Source organism: Misgurnus anguillicaudatus, unplaced genomic scaffold, assembly GCF_027580225.2.
Source record: "Misgurnus anguillicaudatus unplaced genomic scaffold, ASM2758022v2 HiC_scaffold_26, whole genome shotgun sequence".
NCBI classification, from domain to species: Eukaryota; Metazoa; Chordata; class Actinopteri; order Cypriniformes; family Cobitidae; genus Misgurnus; species Misgurnus anguillicaudatus.
Genome location: NW_027395276.1, coordinates 2,603,903 through 2,626,773, shown reverse-complemented (window position 1 = coordinate 2,626,773; position 22,871 = coordinate 2,603,903). Strand labels below are relative to the sequence as shown.

Sequence of the window (22,871 nt, the reverse complement as noted above, 5' to 3'; positions counted from 1 at the left end):
TTGTTAAATAACAGCTTTATTCTCGTTAAATAACGGCTTTATTCTTGTTAAAAACGACTTTATTCTCGTTAAAAACGACTTTATTCTCATTAAATAACGACTTTATCCTCGAATTTATATTTATTCTGACTTTTTTCTCGGTAAATAATGACTTTATTCTCGAGATGGTTTTATTTTTTATTTTAGCTTGGCCCTAATCGTCCTTCATATTACGAAAAGAGACAGTTACAAACCTCTACGTTCCTTGCGGATAACAAAATTTTCATAATATTTTTTTTGTTCTCACATATGACACAATACGTAAAGAAACAGTTATAAACCTCACAAATATAAACAAAAAAGTTTATTAAAGGCCGAAGTATATTCCATTTTTAAACGTACGCGATGGTTCACGTATAGTTCGTGTTGCACAATTTGCGCAAGTTATTTTCCTGTTCTCACATATGACACATTACGAAACGAAACAGTAATAACCCTAAAAAAAAAAAACACAAAAAAGCTTATTAAAGGCCTAAAGTATCGTCCATTTTTACACATACACAAGGGTCCGCGTACAGTGCGCATTACACAATTTTTATTTAGTAGTTTATTAAAGTTATTTTCAGTTCTCACATATGACACATTACGAAAAGAAACAATATTAACCCTAACTAAAAAGAAAAGTTAAAGTTTATTCAATTTTTACATGATGCTGTTTTCGTAATCATTCGCGCATATGCGCGTACAGGAGTATGTAGGCCAAAAAAGGTATTGCAAAATGCTATGCACGTGTATGAGTCAAATGAACTATGCAAGGCTGGGCATTCGACTGCGCGTACGCTCACGTATGCATAAAAAACAGACCCAGGGCTTTTCAGTCCGGTGTTTTCAAACTTTTTGGTCAGCCAAACCGCCTTGACCTAAAATATTTACTTGAAGTACCCCCCAAAATTTTAAGTGAATATTTAAATAATTTAATAACACATTTGCGAGTTTAACTTCAAAAACTTTGGATTTTTATTGCTACATAAACATATTTGTCAATTTTGCATATATTGTAGTATTGTGTGATGGTCACATGTTAAGTGAATTAAATGTATATTTTTGTTAGTATTTGCTAACGTGGGTATTTTTAGTATTTGTTAGTATTTTTTAAACGTGAGTTTAAACCAGTGATTTGAAAATGTCTTACTTGTGCACAGGATCATGGGTCTGTACATGTCGGTGGTTCTGGTTATTGGAAAGTTCGTGCGAGAGTTCTTCAGCGGGATCTCTCACACCATCATGTTTGAAGAGCTGCCCAACGTGGACCGCATCCTCAAACTCTGCACCGACATCTTCTTGGTACGAGAGACGGGCGAACTGGACCTGGAGGAAGACCTATACTCCAAGCTGATCTTCCTCTACCGCTCTCCAGAAACCATGATCAAATGGACCAGAGAGAAAAACGAGTGAAGACGGATAAGGATTCCCATCCGGAGTAATTCAGAGCTTCATGCTGGACCTACTTGGTTTTGTGAGCACACAGTTGGATTAGACTGAAGAAAAGCCCTTCTTGCTCATGAAACATTGGTACTCGGACCATAACACTTTGGATTGGATAAAGACGAGTAGTGGGCGTGGTCTCTGGTTTGCCATATTTACCATTTTTTAAGGGCTTCCTGTTTATAAGTGATGAATTTTAGGGCTTCCAGGCATGCGTCACTTTGAATACGACCTTTCATCTTTGGGAGTGCATGCGACATTGGGAGGTCCGTCATGATGGATTCAAATCTTGCCACGTTTAAGACAAGAAATACCGAACCTACTTCAGACTCTTCTGCTTAATTTTTAAAGGACGGTTTTGCAGAAAGTGAAACCAAAGCCCGTGGGGGTGCTGTGATTCACAAGACAATCTATATTTGCCTTATTTCCTTCGTACAATCGACTAAATGCATTATTATTCACTACCTTTCTCAGGAATACATATGGATCATTTTATCACGGAGAAACTTTGATGTTTTTTCTCGAACAACAACAATGAAAAGGAATGTACCCAACAGTAATAACTTTTCTCCTGTGAAACTTTAAAGCCATCATCCGTAATTTATGAAAACAGATTTGAGACAAAAAAGGACTTTTAGTAAAAGGACTTTTAGTGTTTTATAAGGCTTGAAGTATATTGACTTTTTCGTAATTTAGGGAAGATTGACGTTGCACCGCAATTAATAATGAATCAGTTTCAGCAAATCTTAGATTTTTTTAAACAATGCTCAACATTTACGAGTTGTGAGGAGGATAGATGTGTGTTGTAGTTCTTCGTAAATCAAATACGACTTAAATTGTTACACTGCGACAATTTACGTAAAAAGTTGTTTCCCAAGCAGTTTACAGGAATATGTTCCTCTCGCGTGTCACGAATTAGCAGAACGATTTTTTGTTGTAGTTCATCGTAAATCCATTGCGACATGAATTGTTACATTGTGACTAATTACGCAAAAATGCTTTAATGGGCAGTTTACAGGAATTTGTTCCTCTCGCGTTACGAATTAGCAGAACGAATTTCTGTTGCAGTTTTTAGTAAATCAAATGCGACATAAATTGTTACACTGCGACAATTTACGTAAAAATGGTTTCACGAGCAGTTTACAGAAATTCCTCTTGTGTTTTACAAATGAGTAGAACGTATTTCTGTTGTAGTTCATCAAAACTCCATTGCGACATGAATTGTTACATAGCGACAATTTACGTAAAAATTATTTTACGGACAAATGAACAGAAATTTGTTCCTCTCATGTTTCACGAATGACACTTTAGATAAAACATTTGACCTGTGGTGAGAGTTAACCAGGCGTATATAGTGAATAATGAATATTAGTAACTGGTAGACTACATTGTTGAAGGCATGAAGGAGATTTGTAGATAGCTAGTGTTATTAAACATGTCCTGCAAGGCCTGGAGAAGTGGTTTGTACATGAGGAGTAATCTGACTTACATTTGTACAATGTACTTGTTTGTATTTATTTGAGCAATACGATAGACAGGCGACAGTAAAGGATATGAAATGCATTCATATCGTACAACTTCAGCAGCCATACTCAGGAAAGAGCATTTCTATGGATCAGGGTATAGCAGATGTACAGGCGGAGTCTTCAATAGGCTGTATGTAGATTTACAGCGGGAAAACGTACGATATACTATCAATGTGAGCTTCACGCAGATGGATTGTGGTTGCTGTTATGATGCTTGAGAAGAATATCTCCATCTCCGAACTATGCATTACAGACTATAAGCATGAATGACAAAATAATGTTTGACATGAAACACTTTCATTACGTTACGTGTGCATCGTTTTTTTCAGCAATGAGAAAGTCGGGGAAAACATAACTGTGTGTACTGGATGAAATGGGTTGAGGGAGTTTACTGACTTCAAATAAAGCACACAATTAAAGGATAGAGGCTTGTTTTACTCTACTTTCATGCACTTATGTTGAATGTATAAGAGATTGATATGGGATGCATACCACGCCCACTCATGGAAAAGCTGTCGTCTTAACTTTCAAATACCGCTACAACCTGAAAAGATGCTTGTGGTTTTGTTAGGGGCGGGGCCAGTGCATCATCAAGCCAACGCTTTATAATAATCCTGAACCGAGGGGCAACCTTCCGATCTCTGTGATGAAGCCAATACGAAAGTGACCTAAACTGCAATTCATCGACTGGCCACTAGAGGCAGGCTCCAAAAGGGAGTCAATTCCCATAAACTCACATGTTAAAATGCCCAACTTTACAGCAGAAAACAATATGTTTACAGCTTGGTACAAAAAGTGTTTTTGGTCTATATAGCTAATTTTGCCCTTCATGACAACTGTGAGGGGGGTGCATTTTTTTGTAACTCATTGTTTAAATTATATTAAGCTTTAAAGTTCTGCATAATTAAGGGCGTGGCCACTTGAGTGACGGGTGAACTGCCCCTGCTGTCACTACCGTTGAGCTAAGGGGGCGTGGTTTAAGCAAACCAGCCACTTCAGTTTCACCAATATCCTGCCTCTTTACCCATTTTCGGTTATCTGCGAGTGATGCGCGGCCAAGACGGCGACGGCAGACCCTGCCTACTATTGGCTTCAAAAAAGCTCTTCACAAACCTATGGATGACGTCACAACACTACATCCATATTTTTTTACAGCGTATCCTGAACACAGAAATGAGGAAAAACTGTAAAACTGTCTTTGTAATGTTTTTCAGCAATACATTTATACCATTTATAATGTGTTTAGAAACAATTCTCTAAAATGACTTTACACGACTTTAACCCTTGTGGGTTGTTCCCATTCAATACCCTTTCGGGTTGTTCGTGTACAAAAAAGGCCACTGAATTAAATGGCTGTAAAAATGTATCGAATAATTTTTTTTCTATTTTTTTTCATAAATCTGTTAATCAACCTCAGTATTGATCAAACCTACAGATTCAAGTCAGAAATTAAGCTCTGTTTTTTTGCACAGGTCTACTAAAGGGTTAATGGTGCCACATGGTGATCAACAGTAAAAATGACAAATTTTACCTCTTAGCAAAAGGAAAAACCACCAACAATCAAGAATGCGTGATAATAAGGTGTCATGGCTTTGCAATCAAAAAAACGTTGTTATAATGGAAGTCAATGGGGCAAAAAATGGCCACAAACCATAAATGAGGGGGGGAAATAAAATGTAATGCTGCACAAAAACTAAAAATGCATCAAAGCCAATGTTTTTACCAATCTTTGACAAGCCCATAACTGTGAAAAAGCTTTTAAAAAATCCAGTCCACAATCACTTTTTATATTGAAAATCTGTAATTTTGTGTGTGCTTTTTCATCAAATTAGTGACACCACTTATGAACTTGGCAATTAAAGAGTTAAAATCATAGAAATTTTTAAGCATTTTGTAGTTTTGATCGGTATTGAGGGCAATTAACAAATTTATGAAAAAAAATTGAAAAAATATTCATCTGATACATTTTTACAGCCATTTAATTTAGTGGCTTTTTTTGTACACAAACAACCCGAAAGGGTATAAATTTGCCCACAGTATATTGTTGAGTTTTTGAAAAATTTCAAAGCATTTTCTCAAAATATGTATAAATATAAAATTTGTCACCAAAAATCATCCCATTTGCTGAAACACAGAGAAAGATGTGGCCAAATTAAGAAATAAAAAAACAAAAATGGCCTCAACAACCCACAAGGGTTAAGGTAATAAATATGAATGTATAAATGTATGAGGCTGGATTTGTTAAAATTAGTACACACATTAGTTAACAAAAATTAGAAATCAACAAAAAAAGCATTTATTAATTCATATGAATTTAAAAATATATTAGTGAATGCACAATGAACTAACATAAACAACTTTATTATTAGCTTTAACAAAGATTAAAGGCGGGGTGCACGATCTCTGAAAGCCAATGTTGACATTTTAATTCACCTAAACAAACACGCCCCTACCCCAATAGAATCTGGACCCGCCACACACATATGCAACCCAGCAACAATGTCGGTTGGTAGACACGCCCCTTACTGCTGATTGGCTACAAGTGTGTTTTGGACTCCTTTTTCAAAGCGTTTCTCAAAAATGGTGATAAGCCATATTGCTCGTTGTTAGTTCATGTTATGCATTTACTAATGTTCATGTTTCAAATTTTTGCCTTCACTGGTTCATTTTAATTGTTTTCCAGTGTGACGGTAAATTAAAAAAGTCCAAATATTTCCTTTTAATAATGTGATTGTCCAGTAATGTAGCCCATACTCGAAATGTGACACCTGTGGGCAGCTATAACTGCAGCGCCGGGGAGCAATGAGAGACAGGTGCACATCGGTTGTAACCTGCCTGACTCTCTAACCATTTGGACACAACTGCCCAATTATTATTCAACAATGACTTTTAGATGGACTTCAGCTCATCATTAGACTACATCATTTTGACTGGGCTTATGTTGCTATTTTTAGCATTTTGTCCTTTAAACACTGGTGACCTCACCATCACTAATGTAGCTATACATCAAAGCAGATCATAAAAAGCAGTGTTGGTGATTTTTCAGTGATGAGCTGATAAAGGCATTTGTGCTCATCAAATATACATCGAGAACTGAACGTCCACCCCAGACTCCTTGCACAAATGTGTCCTCAAAAATCAATTAAACCTGATATAAAGGAAGAGCAGGGGCCTCATTTATAAAGCGTGCGTACGCACAGATTTGATCGTAAAGTGTGCGTAGGCAAAAATCCACGGCAAAGTCCATATTTATAAAAACCGTCTTTGACGTGGAAAAGTGCTTAGCGCCACGTCAGGGTCTGAGTAGACGTACGCACTTTTGCTTGTTTGATTGCTGCAGGTTTTTGGAAATATAAGCCATTCTTGCTGTTTGAAATTGGGTTTAAACCTTGACAAGCGCTTTTTTATATGTTTGACATTAATTACGCATCGTTTAAAGGCGGAGATCTGAAACTGCTCGGCTGCGCGCACAAGTTCAAGTTCATTTGCGATTTATAGATTTGAAAGGGGTACGCGCGTTTTCTGCGTGTACGTTCGGTTTATGAATCACACGTACGCATTTTTGTTAAATGATCGTAAGATCAAATGTAGGATGGATTTACGCAGCATTTTATAAATGAGGCCCCAGAATTATGCTATAGATTCACAGTTGATCATGGATGCATCGTTGGCCTTTTGAACGCTTTTTGAAAACCTAAATGTGTGAAACTTATTTAAACACGTTTTTGGCATTTGAATACTTTCTTGTATGCAGAGACAACTCTTCAGTGGGTGATTCTCACGAAAACTTGGTTTTAAAAATGTCAAGCATGAAAATGTAAAAATTGCTTAAATTTACTTTTTTACCCACCAGACATTGAAAAACAAAGTCTGGAGTAAATGGGAACATTAATTTAAAAACTTTTACTTATCATTTAACACTTTTTGTAACATAATTTAAAAAATTAGTCCTAAAAAATCTCATTACCGCAACAGTCAGAAAACATCAACACTGACATATTTTCAAAATGACATGACAAACCTGAAAGAACATAATTTGGAGATTCTGCACATGCATTTAAAATCAAAGTATTATGCTTCTATTAATTAAATTAACATTTAATAAGCATCTTTTGCGGTAATGATAATCAAAATGTCGTGTAAGCATTCTGACAAGACAATATTTCAAATTAACTGTAAAAAAAATGATCTTACCTGGTAGCCATCTTGAAGTAACTGGTACATGTGCTTGGTCACTCAAAATCAAACTTTATTAAAATTCTGTATGTGTGCTTAAACTGTTCTCAAAAAGTGTTGCGGAGGATGAGAACATCAGGCATAGACACATCATTTTCCTAATTTTTCTTCATTATTATTATACATGAATATTCAGTAAATATTTTTTCTGTCATCTAAAGTAGTCTAGCAAAACATCCATTTATTTTTTTTCTTAATATTTTTGTGTTCATTTGATTAAATTACAACATAACGCATGTTCAAACACAGCCGGACACATTGCGGTAATGAGAATTTCAGCAGAAAATTAGATAAAATTTACAATTATAAATTCTTATGTTGAAATCACACATTGTGCAAGGTAGAACACAGTATTGTGTTAATTCTGATGCTTTTTAATGTTACTATATTACACATTTTAAAGCTAAAATCATTAGTGCCGTGGTGTTTCAATGGTTTCGTGAGAATCACCCGAGTAAGCTTTTGGTAGGTTATGGTGGTTTGACTTCCTTGATCACCCTGACACAGCAACATGGGTCAATCGATAATGTATGTTGGAGACAGGGGTGTATGTTTCGCCAAACAATGGGAGACAGAGTCACTCGGTAAACCTGATTATTTGGTAATGTGTTGCAGACTCAGTCAACCCGGCTTTCTACTAAAACTTGTAATAGGTTTTCATCAGTGGTGCCTCGTGACTGCTCATCCGAGGAGTGCATATTTAAAATATGTGTTCGGGGTATCATGTGTGTTGCTTGCATTTTCATAATATGTGTTTGTTGCGTCATGTGAACCATGTGCATCACGTGTTTGTCAAAGTAAGTGCCTGCTGCACACACGTCAAAACCATTTATGATAAAAGAGACGCTCACATTCACAAAATACACGCAAGACACTCACTTAACAATAAACTCTGATTACACATGAGATTATGCGAGTATCTGGCAAACATAATATACCCTTTAGACGCATCTGCAGCCAGCATTTATTTTGATAAGACACGTGATGCACACAGGATCACTGATGGCGCAAAACACATATTTTGAAATTACGAACCACACACATGACGGCTACATACATGTTGTGACGAACTTCGCATCGAGCGCCCCTGAAAAAGAAGTCACCGACCGCCACTGGTTTTCATAATAGCATTTTTCTTCAGTATTCTTTGTTAAGTTCAGCATAAATTGCATGCAGTCTCACATAGCGACTTACTAGGATTTTGAAATTCACAATCTGACTGTGTGCCATTTATTTCAGAAAGAATGTTCACTACAAACCTTAAGTTGCTCATAAATCGAAAGCACTGCCCTAAAAGCCCATTAGAAAGTCCAGTGGGAACCCATGGCTTAAAAAGGCTTATACTATTCCAGGTTTTAAGTTTACAAACTGAACAGCTTTATACAGTCTTTGAACAATGTTTATATGAAGAGTTTCGTTGCAAAACGAGATAACCACCGTTTTTTTAATTGTTCAGAAATCTCGTTTTTTGGTTGTGCATTCCAATTAATTTCAATGCAACTGCAGTTGGTTTGTTTTGATTTACACCTTCATAACTTAAAAAATACAGCTAAGTAGCACCATAAAACAAAATAATAACATGATAACATAATAATAAACATGTTTTGTCAAAAATGTTAAAAAATGGATTTATCTTGTTTTGCAACGAAACTCTTCATATGGAGATAAAATGTCAAATTGTTGGGTGTATCGTAAAACATAATGCATAAAAATGCCATTAAAAACAAAGAACACAACAGGTTCATCCGCTCATGGGTTTATTTTTAAATCCTGTCCTAAATTGGATTCTTTATGTAATATAGATCAGAAATGCTGCTTTCCTATTCGAAATTTGATTAAAAACAAAGACGTATGGCACTGAACAAAAGGCAAACACCTTTAATAGCTGACAGTGACAAAATGATTTCATTATTTATAACACTTAAATTATTATACTCTATATCTGTTTGTACATTTGAAAACATTTGAGCATTGTACTTCACTACATAGAAGTTAACACTTAGAATAAATTATCATACATAATGAACAATAACATATACAAACTGATCCGACAACACTTGACATTACAGATACAGACTGTTCACAAATAAAAATAAATCATAAAGTGAGCCTGTACACCGTTCTTATTATACGAAAATATGATCCAATACCTCTCATAAATCCTTTCGCACAGCTGCTTTGAACAGCTGGGTTTCCATCACCCCAATTTTATGCGCGTTCTGAAGTAGCCTATCGCATAAGAAACAATCCCTTCATTCGCAAAAAGGTTTTTTACACTTGCTTGAGGTGGTTTTTGATTTAAAGGTGTAGCGGATGATTTTCTCGAATGTTAGAAAAGAACAACCTTCTCCACTTTTAAAAAAAATGCAATTGCGCAACACTCCTGATTGACAACTAGGAGGACCAATAGTCTTGATGATCCACCCAGAAAAAGAAAATCCTCCGCAATACCTTTAAGCGAAAAAGAGTTAAAGCTAATAATGGAATAAATTCTGACATAGCGAACATTAAACCCACATGAATGAATCTCTAGCTTTTTCTGCTGTTGTTGTTTTTATAATATAAGGGGCAATGCCTTTGCTGCTAGTGCCTGCATCTAAACTTCTGCATTCCTTTTTCTGTGCACAGCATTCAGATTAGCAATTACAAGCTGTACTGCTAGTAACTTTATAACTTGCCCAATCATGACTAAATGCAGTACTGTCTCCATTTTCTAAGCGTGTCTTGTTTTATTTACTGTTGGTTACTTGGTTTCCAATACCACCATATTTTTTTTTGCGAATTTTGAAAAGATTTGCTTCATGTTTGGATGGAAACCCCATTGTACAAAGCGCTATACAAATGTGAATTAAAATATATTGAACATCACACATGTGCATCTGAAACATCGAGTGGTTGGAATTTATTGTCTATATTTGGCCTTCAATTTCTACACAACCAGCGGCACCAAACAGTAAGTTTATATCCAATAAGTGGTCAGTGTTGGATAAATCAAGAGTTTTGGTGAAATACTAAATGAATTTTGTTGTATTATGTGTTTCTGTAGCTCAATTGCATCAGCAACGCAAAGGTAAAGGGTTCCATCTTAAGGGCTCGTTATAATTGTGCGTAGGTCCTACAGCGTAGCCGCGACGGCGTAGATTGCGGTCCGTGGAGAACTGACGCGCTGTTAAAAAATTTGCGTGTCAGGCTACGCAGAGCTACGCACAGGCTACGGATAACCTACGGCGTAGAGCTTATGCACAACTATAAATCAGGCTTTAGCAAACAATTGAAGAGCTCAAAAACAAAACTCTTTAAAGGCGGGGTGCATGATCTCTGAAAGCCAATGTTGACATTTGAAATCACCTAAATAAACACCCCCCAACCCCAATAGAATCTGGACCTTCTTTTGATAGACCCACTCCACACATACACAACCCAGGCAAAGATGTTGGTTAGTAGACACGCCCCTTACTGCTGATTGGCTACAAGTGTGTTTTGGTACTTGGCCGGACTCCCTTTTCCAAAGTGTTTTTCAAAAATCACGCACCCCGCCTTTAAGTGCGTTTTTTATAAAAAAAAAAAATGTATGGATTCTGCCAACAAAGTGGTATTTCTGAATGACTTTAAGCCGGGATTAAGCCGAACATATACGTGCCGAGCGCATTCGGTTAATATCATTATCTTATTTTTGATGTTTAGCGGCTTTTGAACTATAGATTGGTAGTTATGTGCTGCTGGTAGTTCAGAAATGACACACTTTACCTTTTAAATATGTTAAAAGTTCAAATTTTTTACATTACACAATAGTGCAGTTGTCTTATTATGTGATCGTAACATGGCGGCCACCATATGGCGACCCGCTGCATGTTAAATATTTTTCTACTGATAAAACAGATTTTTATAAGCCTTAACTATTACGAGGATACAACCTTTCCAATGAAAAAAATGTCTTGAGTGTACCTTTTAAATAGAAGTCCATTACCCTTCTGTCCCTTATTAAATTAACCATGTTTTTTTGGGGTAAACGTGTAGAAACCATGTTTTTTTTGGTGTATTGATTACTATTAGCAAAACCATGGGTTTACTACAGTAACCATGGTGTAACTTTTTTGATTTTAACTGTAGTAAATATTCATAAGGGGTGTTAAAGCTTTTCCGTGCATTTCATACTTAAACACAGAAAATTTGACAATGCTGGGACACACAGAAACAAAAACCCCACAACCAGGAATGAATCCACTTTGGACAAACACATGTGGGGGATTCGAGCTTAACACAAACCTCCTTCATAATCATCATCTTCCTCAGCTGCTGGCGGCGCTGTGCTGCCCCCTTGAGGAGCAGATTTCTTCTTTTTCCCTCCTCCTCCTCCTGGGACTCTCAGAGAGATGGCCAACTTGGCATACTGTACAAACAGAGGGACTTTTATCAATGACTCCAGCACAAATGGCTATCAATGATAAGGTACTTTTTTTAGTATAGTAAATGTCAGTATATTTACATGCATGCACTCCATCAAGTTAACTTAACACAGACCATATCACATATTGACACACACCTGTCTGTTTCACAGGAACCATCACATACAGTATAAAACTGTCAAGATATATTTTTAAATTTAATAAAAAAAACATTGAGATCTGTGACCCTATCTGTGCAATCCAGGCAAAAGTCTCAATCTAATGATGGCATCAATGTTTGATTTCACATTGATTTCAATCTTTGACATGACCTATACTCAGTCATTATTAAAGACATTAAGGTTATATCTTTACAGATTGTTTATTACATTAAAGAGAAAGTTCACCCAAAAATGAAAATAATGTCATTAATGACTCACCCTCATGTCATTCAAACTCGTAAGACCTCCTTCATCTTTGGAAACACATCCAAAAGCATCCAAAATACATTTTGGTCTAAAAATAAAAAAATATGACTTTATTCAGCATTGTCTTCTCTTCCGCGTCTGTTGTGAAGCACAGGCACGAGACTAAAGTCATGCGACTGCAGTGATGTGGCTGATGTGTTATCCTCAGACATGTTTGCAAAGTTTTTTTTCAAACTTACAGCGTGCGTCTCCCTCAGACTGTAAACGAAGCCCGGGCACACAAAACAAAACAGCTGGGGGCACCATAACACGTCAGCCGCGTCACTGCAGTCACGTGACTTTAGTCTCGCTCAGTCACGTCACTACTGAGGTGGAAGAGAAGACAATGCTGAATAAAGTCGTAATTTTTTTTATTTTTGGACCAAAATGTATTTTCGATGCTTCAACACATTCTAACTGACCCACTGATGTCACATGGACTACTTTGATGATGTCTTTATTACCTCTCTGGACATGGACAGTATACCGTACATAGATTTTCAATAAAGGGTCTACAAGCTCTCAGACTAAATATAAAACATCTTAAACTGTGTTTCCAAAGATGAACAGAGGTCTTATGAGTTTGAAACAACATGAGGGTGAGTCATTAATAACATTATTTTCATTTTTTGGTGAACTATCCCTTTAAGTAGGACGATTTTATGTAAAACCCAAAAATCACACAAAAAAAGACTTATGCTGGGTTTCACATACAAGGTCACATATATTTAGTTCTCTTTAGAGTGAATATTGTTGTGTAACACTTACATCATTATCCATGTATTTCATTAAAGGTAAGTTACACATGCGGGACACCTCATCTTCATCCTGCTCATCATAGGCTGCCAATAGCGTCTCCAGGACAACGCAATCCTCACTTCCACTGAAGCCTGGGAGACTGAAGACAGGTAATACACCTTGATCATAAATATCATACAACACTATGCAAATATTTATTTACTACACTAAAATGAGGGTGGATGAATGATGACGATTATAATTGGCAATACACAGAAGTTTTATGATACTTCGTACCTGTAGCTTTCTCTGACACACTTATCCGCTGCAACAAAATCTACTCGGTGTAGATGCACCAGAACCTGGGCGATTGTTTTCTGTATGTAACAATAACCACACATATTATACCAGCAATGATCAGTTTGATATCTTTTTTTGTTCACATTTATGGACTTGGCAGATGTTTTTATCCAATCATTAGTTCATTAAAAACAAAGTCGATCCAAACAAAAAGAATCACAATTAATTCCAAGTGCTATATGAATAAATCTGAATATATTTTAATATATATTCAATATATACTTATATCTGAATGTGCACCTTGAAGCAGGTGGGATAGTTTTCGATTTCCTTGTACATGTTTTTTTCCTTCTGAATGGACACAGCAGCTTCGTCCAACCTGTGAACAGTAAAACACAAGGTTAACATTACAGTAACTATTACACCTCTTCCATTGTTCTCCTAAAACATAGATGAATGGTTTCTGGGACAAGTATTACATAGGGCTGTTCACATTATAACGATAACTATAAAAATGTATTTTTAAAAATCGTTTTATTGTAAAAAGAATAGCGGAATTCACACCAGAACTATAACGATAAAGATACAAGGAATGATATCGTTGGTCATTTGCCGAGTGATTTTTTCCAAGTGATGAACGATAAAGTAATGACAGCCAATCAAATCTTAATGCACGCGCATGGCACTGTTATTGCTGAGGTCCATTACATAAAATTACGTCAGGTGGATGCTAATATAGTTAGCGTTATATTTAACGTTATAGCTATCGTTATAATGTGAACGCCCCTTAAAAAATTTAATGCTGTGTATTTAGGACACACAAACATCAAGAATCAGAGTATGAATCTCCACAGTGGTGACAATTAAATTAAAAACTTTATGCTGCAATGCATGCTAGGTATCAACAAATTACAAATCTCATCCAGGACTCCAAGCATGCACTGCGGCATAGATAATGAACTTTTTAGCAATTTTCTTTTTTTACCATTGTTGAGATTTATTCTTTGATTCATATTCTGTTTGTGCGTCCCAAATACACAGCGGTTCATCCCTGCTGAAAAAAACAATAAAACCATTACAGGAAATTCTAATGGTTTTATTTGAAGAGTTTCGTTGCAAAACGAGATAAATCCGTTTTTTTATTGTTCAGAAATCTCATTTTTTGGTTGTGCATTCCCATTAATATCAATTCAACTGCAGTTGGTTTGTTTTGATTTAAACCTTCATAACTTAAAAAATACAGCCAAGTAGCACCATAAAACAAAATAATAACATGATAACATAATAATAAACATGTTTTGACAAAAATGTAAAAACAATGGGTTTTGCAACGAAACTCTTCATTTGTTTTATTGGTTCGAATGGAATATGGCCCAAAACACACTACAGTGTAGGGGTTTTAATGGTAAAAGCTAATGGTTCCTATTGGTATTTTAATGGAAACCATTAGAATTTTCTGTAATGGTTTTATTGTGTGTTTTTTTCAGCAGGGATTTTTGTCCATAGTTTTTCAAAATCCTTAATGACAAACTGGTATGAGAGTCTCATTTTGACAGAAAAGTAACTTTTGATGAGTGAGTACATCAATTAAAGGTGCTCTAAGCGAATTCACACGTTTTAGGCCATAAAACAGTTTTTTGTTTCATACAGTAAACATCTCCTCACTATCTGTTAGCTGCCTGTCCTCTGAATACACTGTAAAAAAACATGGTCTCTGTAGACAGCCCAGGCTTTGCAAACTGCAACAAAAACAAAGTGGTCAAACCTACAACCTCGAAACATAACTAAGTGTTTCAGCCAATAAACGACAAGAAGGATTTGGGAGTGGGGGTTGGGCGCGTTCATGACTCGTTCAGAAAGCACGGAAGGGAGGGGGAGAGGAGGAGTTAGCTACGCTCCGTTTTGTTTGACAACACTTCGAACGTCAACAAGAAGGGACGTTACATAGTTTTGCTTAGAGTGCCTTTAATTAGATGATTATCTTTACCATTATGTACCAACCATCACAAAATTGCACTATTGACTTTACATTACCATAACAAATGTGCTTTATACACACAAAGTTAATGCAACCAGGGAAGAACTAGCAAGCATAATGTCAAGGGGCAAGATTCCAACTAAAACCAACACTGATCACCATAATGGGGGTTTTAAATGAAACAAAACCATACATCTAAACCTAATAAGTGAATTGTGTTTTCCACAACAATGTTTTACTGAACATTCAAAAATAATGTTTTAGAACAGTTTGAAAAAGTAAATATAGATAACAGTTGTTTTAAAAATTGTGTGAACATTAAAACATGACATTGTAATAACGTTTGAAAATTATAAAATGTAACATTTCACTAACATTCAGACAACCAAGAAATCTTCTTAAAACATAAAAAACTGGACAATTTTTATTTTGGCAGAACGTTTTGGGAACGTTGGGTACTTTTAAGGAACGTTCTTAGAACTTTTCTCTGTTAGCTGGGTTACAGGAAATATGTAAGGGATAATCCACGACTAGCCATGCATTAGCGGACGGAGTGTGAGCCTTAACTTAAGAAAATGACTGTCATTTTACCTGCCTCTTAAAAAATTACACTGTAAACATTAATTACAGCTTTAACTTGGCAAATAACCAAGGTATAAGCGGGATAATCCATGACTAGCCATGCATTAAAGGGTTTTAATGCACGACGTAGAGGCGAAGAACCACCCGACGCGTAGACGGGTAAAATGACGGTCATTTTCTTAAATTAAGGCTCGCACTCGCTACGCTTTAAATAAAGTAGTGCCATTGTATTGCTTTTATTTAAATGAATTATCACATTTATTTAAATTCATTATTAAAAGAAAGAGACAAAGAACTGAAAGAGAAGGACCCGGGGGAGAGAGAGAGAGAGAGAGAGAGAGAGAGAGAGAGAGAGACGCACTTTAAAGAGAGACGCACTCACGTCTCTCTCGCTCGCTCGCTCGCTCTCTCTGCAAGTGTAACTGTGTTACTATGGTTACCAATGTTTATTGTAGTGGATTAATTTCTAACTGTAATCAAACTGACTGGAACTACCTGTGCATTAAAACCGTTTAATGCACAGGTAGTTCCAGTCAGTTTGATTAATGCACACCTTCCAGCCAATCAGAATCGAGTATTTAAACAGACCATGGTATAACTAATATTAGTTAATGCCATTGAAGGTAAGTGATTTGCACGAGTGAGGGAATTAACAAAGTTATCATTATTGTTCGGTGATATAGACGCTAATATAGTTATCATCATTGTTAAGGTTATAGTTATTGTTAAAGTGTGAATGTCTAGGTCTTAGTTATATTAGGACATGTAAGTAGTTTTTACAAACATAACCCTGCCTTACAAAAAACGTTACTGGTGTACATCTTAAGACAAAAGATATGTTTTAAGATATGCAAGAACAAGCTGTTTAATAGGTATGACGGCTCAAACATGCATTTTAGTCTGGGACAAGGTTTAATCCCTGTCTGGGAAAGTTATACAAGTTTGAATCAAAAAGCGAGTTACTAAATGATTTATTATATATGCCGCTCATGACCATACATTACAATGACTTTAGCAAAGTCAAAGGGCTTTGCTGGACATCACCTAAAAATAAGCATTTATTGTTTTTGTACGCACCTGCGCAGTCTAACCAGAAGTCTAGAGGCTTTACCCAGAAGTTCTGCGGCCTCTCTGAGACGATCTTCATTCTGCACACACACACAACCACAGTGTTTCACATGAGTTAAGCTTAAATGTGGAATTGCTGAAGTCCTCGCTAATCTATGAATTATGTTATACCTCAAACACAGAAGCAGCTTTCTGGTACAAATCCACTGCTTTCTCAAGATCGACCGACTCGATTAGTCTGTGGAAGTGCAGAGAACTAGTTAACACCGGTAATGGTAAGAGATGTTTACAGTACACATATGCACTGAATTACACACACTTTAAAGTGCATTTCCCTCTTTTAATAAAAACATGTTAATTGTTTCTGATATGAAGTGACATAGTCTTACATAAATGAAACAGTTTAATTAAATCAACTTAACACAGATGCAACTTTTGGTTTAGATTATGACTAAAACATTCCAGTACCAAATAACATAAGGAAGTGTTTCACTCTGTCAGTAGTGTGTACACTTACTTTCCTGCCCTGTCTAATGCAATTCCTGCAGTTCCCGAGGTCCCGTTCTCAATGTACATCACGCTGGCCTTCTCTATAAGCTGAATGGCTTCCGGCATCCTCTTCATGTCCTTTAAGTGCATGAGAGTCACTCGCTCGCTGTCTTAAACTCTGTAGCATTCGTTATCATAACCTTATGTACAAACTTACCTTTAACATCATGCCTGCTTGTTCATACGCCCTGAGACAGAAAACGCATAGTTTATGATGGGTGAGAAGACAATACAGTATCCAAGTCCAAGAAAATTTGAGTTTTCTCACAAAACTGATTTAAAAGATAATAGTAATAGATGGATTATTATTTCTATAACAGTAGATGGATGGATCTTAACACAACCATAGATAGACAGACAGACAGACAGACAGACAGACATACACAATGGATAGATGGATGGTCAGACAGACAGACAGACAGACAGACTATGAAGATGGATGATGAATAGGTAGATAAGGTAGGTAGATAAGGTAGACATACAGACAGAGAGGGTAGAAGGACAGACCGACAGACACAGAAGATAGACAGACAGACAGACATGGAAGATAGACAGACAGACACGGAAGATAAGAGACAGACAGACAGACACACATGGAATATATACACAGACAGACACAGAAGATAGACAGACAGACAAACAGACAGAGAGACAGACACAGAAGATAGATATACAGACAGACAGACAGACACAGAAGACTGACACGGAAGATAACAGACAGACAGACACAGAATATAGATAGACAGACAGACACGGAAAATAGACAGACAGACACAGAAGATAAGAGACAGACAGACAGACACGGAAGATAAGAGACAGACAGACAGACAGACAGACAGACAGACAGACAGACACGGAAGATAACAGACAGAGAGACAGACACAGAATACAGACAGACAGACAGACATGGAATATAAACAGACAGACACGGAAGATGGACAGACAGACAGACACTGAAGATAGATAGACAGACAGGCAGACAGACAGACAGACACAGAATATAGATAGACAGACAGACAGACACAGAATATAGACAGACAGACAGACAGACAGACAGACATGGAAGATAGATAGACAGACTAACAGACAGACAAACAGACAGACAGACAGACAGACAGACAGACAGACAGGGAATATAGACAGAGAGACACGGCATATAGACAGACAGACATGGAAGATAGACAGACAGACAGGCATGGAAGATAGACAGACAGATACAGAAGATAGACAGACAGACACACAGACAGACAGACATGGAAGATAGACAGACAGACATACAGACATGGAAGATAGATAGACAGACAGACAGACAGACAGACACAGAAGACAGACAGACAGACAGACAGACAGACAGACATATAGATAAATATGATATATGATAGATACAGTATACGATAGATAGATAGATAGATAGATAGATAGATAGATAGATAGATAGATAGATAGATAGATAGATAGATAGATAGATAGATAGATAGATAGATAGATAGATAGATAGATAGATAGATAGATAGATAGATAGATAGATAGATAGATAGATAGATAGATAGATAGATAGATAGATAGATAGATAGATAGATAGACACAGAAGACAGACAGACAGTAAGACAGACACGGAATATAGACAGAGACACGGAATATAGACAGAGACACGGAATATAGACAGACAGACATGGAAGATAGACAGACAGACATGGAAGATAGACAGACAGGGAGACAGACAGACACGGAAGATAGACAGACAGACAGACAAGGAAGATAGACAGACAGACAGACAGACAGACAGGCATGAAAGATAGACAGACAGACACAGAAGATAGACAGACAGACATGGAAGACAGATAGACAGACAGACACGGAAGATAGACAGACAGACAGACACGGAAGACAGACAGAGAGATAGACAGATAGACTGACAGACAGACAGACACACACTGAAGATAGATAGACAGACAGACACGGAAGATAGACAGATAGACACAGAAGATAGACAGACAGACATGGAAGACAGATAGACAGACAGACACGGAAGATAGACAGACAGACAGACACGGAAGACAGACAGAGAGATAGACAGATAGACAGACACACACTGAAGATAGACAGACAGACACGGAAGATAGACAGACAGACAGACAGACAGACAGACACAGAAGATAGACAGACAGACACGGAAGATAGATAGACAGACAGACACGACAGATAGACAGACAGACACGGAAGATAGACAGACAGACAGATCATCACTTACTTAGCAGCATGGAAGAGTCTGTGAAGTTTAGTTAAGTGAATATACTGCAAGTATCCAATGCATACAACAAAACCACATTTTAACCAAATACCATAGAAATCCTATATTTGTGTATATCTGTGTATTTAAATTCAAGTTTATATAACTTATACAACACCTTTTCATCACAAACATTAATAGATAACAGATAAAGTACTCTGTATAATGTCTACATTCTTGTTTAATGGAGTAACTTTATTATTCTGAGTCTTGTGGTTTAACAGAAGTTTGTTCATGCTGTTGTGATGTCATGCAGATGAAGGATACGTTTTGTTTTCTATGTGGTATTCGGCCTCTTTAAGATACGCATCCTTTGCCTGCTCGAACTGTTTTGCGTTTTTGAAAGCCACAGCTAAAATAAGAAAAACAGACAGACATTAATCATTATCACAGATAAATCAAATATCATAAAATCAGTTCAAGACGGTTTACAAAGTAAAAATTAACATTATCACCTGCTTTTGCCATCTCTGATGCAGCTCCATCATAGTCTGGTTTCCACTTGGTCATGCTGGTCTTTAGACTGTGTTAGATAAATAAAATCACATCAGACCTATACTGTCTTGTACAGAAGACAATAACAGAAATAAACATAAAGCTATTGTACAACTTCTTGAAGTGTAGTGGTATGGATGGACTTTATTTTTGTCTACTTTGGAGGTTGACCGTCAGGGTCATTATGCGCATTATACCTTTATAAGAAAGAAAGAGTTGCATTAAGATGTTTTAAACTGTCACAGTAGTGTGTGATCACAAAACAAATAACAGCATACAGGTTAAGAATACATGTAAATAAGCCTTCATTTTTAGGTGAAATGTTCAAGATATGCCACTTTAATGTAAATATCAAAATTTTAGAAAAATGAACTCATGAACACAAATTGATCTATATGAATTATGTTATTTGAATTGTAACAAAACAATATAAATAAATCATGAAATCAAAACTTTTTATTTGCAGAAATGTTTTCAATGTTATCAACCAACTCTTGAGGTCTCATCCTAAGCCTTTTTTATTATAGTTCCCATCTGTGCTCTTATTGGCTGCTGCTGCTTCATTATTCTGTATAAGTCGTTCATCTAACATTTTTATTTAATCAAATTTCACTTTTGCAATTAAGTTTAGCATACACACCATAAGATCAAACGGTTTGACAGGTCAAGAGAATCAATTCACTCAGTTGGCCCTAAACTTTAAAACAAATTAAATCCATTTGAAGGAATGACCCCATAATAATCATATATTTCACATCGCTTTCAATCAGCATCAGCACCACTGCAGCAGTCGCCAAGGTAACCTCCAGCTCGATTACGCAATCAGTGTATCGCTGCATTAAATTGTAAAGATGAAGTAACCAAATGACTCCGCATTATTTCGTTTCATTCAATCGTCTAGAAATGTACCTAGCATCCCTTTACCTTGCAGTGTTATTGACAGCTTCAAAGCTAGCAGGCCATTCCTACCGGTGTGTATGAGCCTACATCTATATGAGACTAGACTGTTTAATGTCAATGCTTCTGTCTCACCATTTCTCCGCTTTGGCGATGTGATCGTGCGCCTCGTTGATCTTTTCTGCGGACATGGCTCACGGTTCAGCGGATGAGGACGACACAGTGCGATGCGCTCTTTGGGAGGATGATCGTGATGATGGACCGTGGATTATCCTGATTCTTCGTAAGACCTCCTCCACGTCACGGTGTTTTTCTACGGAAGCCTGAATGGGATGCTGCAATGCACCTATATGCATACATTTGAGATTCACATTTCTCTTTATTATTGATTTATGAAAGTTAAGTATAAAAATGAATATAAAATAAATAAATGTATATAAAAAACAAGAGTATCCAAAGAAAAAAGTGAACTAATATTTAAAATAAATATGTAAATATTAAATGTATAAATCAGGGTAAGAAAAAACCGTTTGGGGTCACTTGAGTGAAATGTTTATCTTGACCTTACAAACTTTAGATATAAAGTGTTTGAAATTATGTAGACGAAAAATATCATTGTCAATAATGGGCTATTCGTTTCTTTCCTTAGGCCTATAAAATACAGAAATTAAATATATATTTTTAAATAAATGACTTGGACTAAATAATGTAGAAAAACAACAAATAAGTGCCAATAATAGATAGGAACTACTTTAATACAATTAACAAAGCAATTTACAAACAAGAATTTAAAATATAATTCAATAATACAATATAGTATTCAATAATACAGTAATTACACACAATACACACCCAAATATTTTATGCAAACACAAACTTTTATTTTGCATGCGATTAATATTTTGACAGCCCTAATTTATATATAATAATTCAATAATTTCATTGTGAAAAAAATATTCAAGTAGACTAAACGATTAAGTGAACGAGTATTTCTTTGTTAAACGCTAAGAGGACACGTGTAATTTAAAAGATCCTAACTGCTTATTTGCAAATGATCCTAAAGGGAATTTTGCGTTTTCCTTTGGAACGCGTCGGAACCGGAAGTTGCGGTGATGTCACGCTTGCTCTCACGTTCCCAGTGTAGGACGACAACAGCTACAGGATACTAAAAAACTTTGACAAACTCTGACGAAAAGCCGCTTTAAAGTTCATTAAAGTTTCCCACCGCGATGCACGGAGGTATTTAAAGCGGCCGGGGTGTGTGACAGATGCGGGCCGGTTGTTGTTAGCGAATGGATTCCGGCTTTGGTGTCCAGCGGAGGGCCGGCGGCGGCTCTCCCGCTGTGGGAGCGTCGCAGCGCCGCAGGAAGATTCCGCCCAGAGCCGCTGATTTTAAACTGCAGGTGATCATCATCGGTTCCCGTGGCGTGGGGAAGACCAGCCTGATGGAGAGATTTACAGATGATACATTCTGCGAGGCGTGCAAGTCAACTGTGGGTAAGAAATAGTGAGAGATAAACTTCACTCTGGACAGCTGTTTACCAGTAACGTTAGCTGTTTTCATTATGTTTATTTATCTATTAACAATTCCTACAGTTTATGTACCCTTAAAACAACACCAGTTAGACTAAACCAGCGATAATTAACTATAAACACAATTGACGATAGTTAACTACTGCCTCTTATTAAACAGACCATCATTGCAGTTTATGTAAGTTAATTACATATAGATCATTATAGTAGGTTGTGTAGTTACAAAAAGATAATCATTCTATTATTTGTAGTTAAATACAGATAATTGTCGTGATTTATGTAGTTGTTTATGTAGTTAAATATAGAGCATCATTGTCGTTTGTGTAGTTAAAAATAGATTTTTTACCACGTGGCAATTGCATG

General features: G+C 36.5%; 3 protein-coding genes across 5 annotated transcripts in view; 2 read left to right on the top strand and 1 right to left on the bottom strand.

Moving 5' to 3' along the window:
• LOC141362432 (piezo-type mechanosensitive ion channel component 2-like) overlaps nt 1–3,404 on the top strand; it is a 150,072-nt gene extending 146,668 nt beyond the window's left edge. For all 3 annotated transcript variants that reach the window (XM_073864496.1, XM_073864495.1, XM_073864497.1), the window contains one exon: nt 1,182–3,404. In XM_073864496.1, the coding sequence (XP_073720597.1) occupies nt 1,182–1,434 (253 nt within the window). In that variant the 3' untranslated portion in view covers nt 1,435–3,404. The remainder of the gene's footprint in view (nt 1–1,181) is intronic.
• A 5,676-nt stretch (nt 3,405–9,080) lies between these two features.
• LOC141362389 (gamma-soluble NSF attachment protein-like) lies at nt 9,081–21,280 on the bottom strand. The gene is made up of 12 exons (XM_073864389.1): nt 21,111–21,280; nt 20,039–20,106; nt 19,851–19,935; nt 19,545–19,562; nt 17,451–17,481; nt 17,262–17,371; nt 16,916–16,982; nt 16,754–16,824; nt 13,417–13,495; nt 13,114–13,193; nt 12,847–12,976; nt 9,081–11,616 (listed from the first exon to the last, which is right to left on the bottom strand). The coding sequence occupies exons 1-12, from the start codon at nt 21,164–21,166 to the stop codon at nt 11,482–11,484; spliced, it is 930 nt and encodes a 309-aa protein (XP_073720490.1). The 5' UTR covers nt 21,167–21,280; the 3' UTR covers nt 9,081–11,481.
• Nucleotides 21,281–22,043: 763 nt separating this feature from the next.
• LOC129443172 (ras-related protein Rab-12) overlaps nt 22,044–22,871 on the top strand; it is a 28,239-nt gene continuing 27,411 nt past the window's right edge. Inside the window, exon 1 of the mRNA XM_055203619.2 lies at nt 22,044–22,472. Coding sequence (XP_055059594.1) covers nt 22,268–22,472 — 205 coding nt within the window. The 5' untranslated portion in view covers nt 22,044–22,267. The remainder of the gene's footprint in view (nt 22,473–22,871) is intronic.

Coding starts and splice junctions, on each gene's coding strand:
- LOC141362389 (XM_073864389.1), bottom strand. CDS start 21,166: ATGTCCGCAGAAAAGATCAACGAGGCGCACGATCACATCGCCAAAGCG. Junction 17,372..17,450: donor AAGCAGGCATGATGTTAAAG/GTAAGTTTGTAC, acceptor ATGCACTTAAAG/GACATGAAGAGGATGCCGGA. Junction 12,977..13,113: donor TGTGTCAGAGAAAGCTACAG/GTACGAAGTATC, acceptor ACCTGTCTTCAG/TCTCCCAGGCTTCAGTGGAA.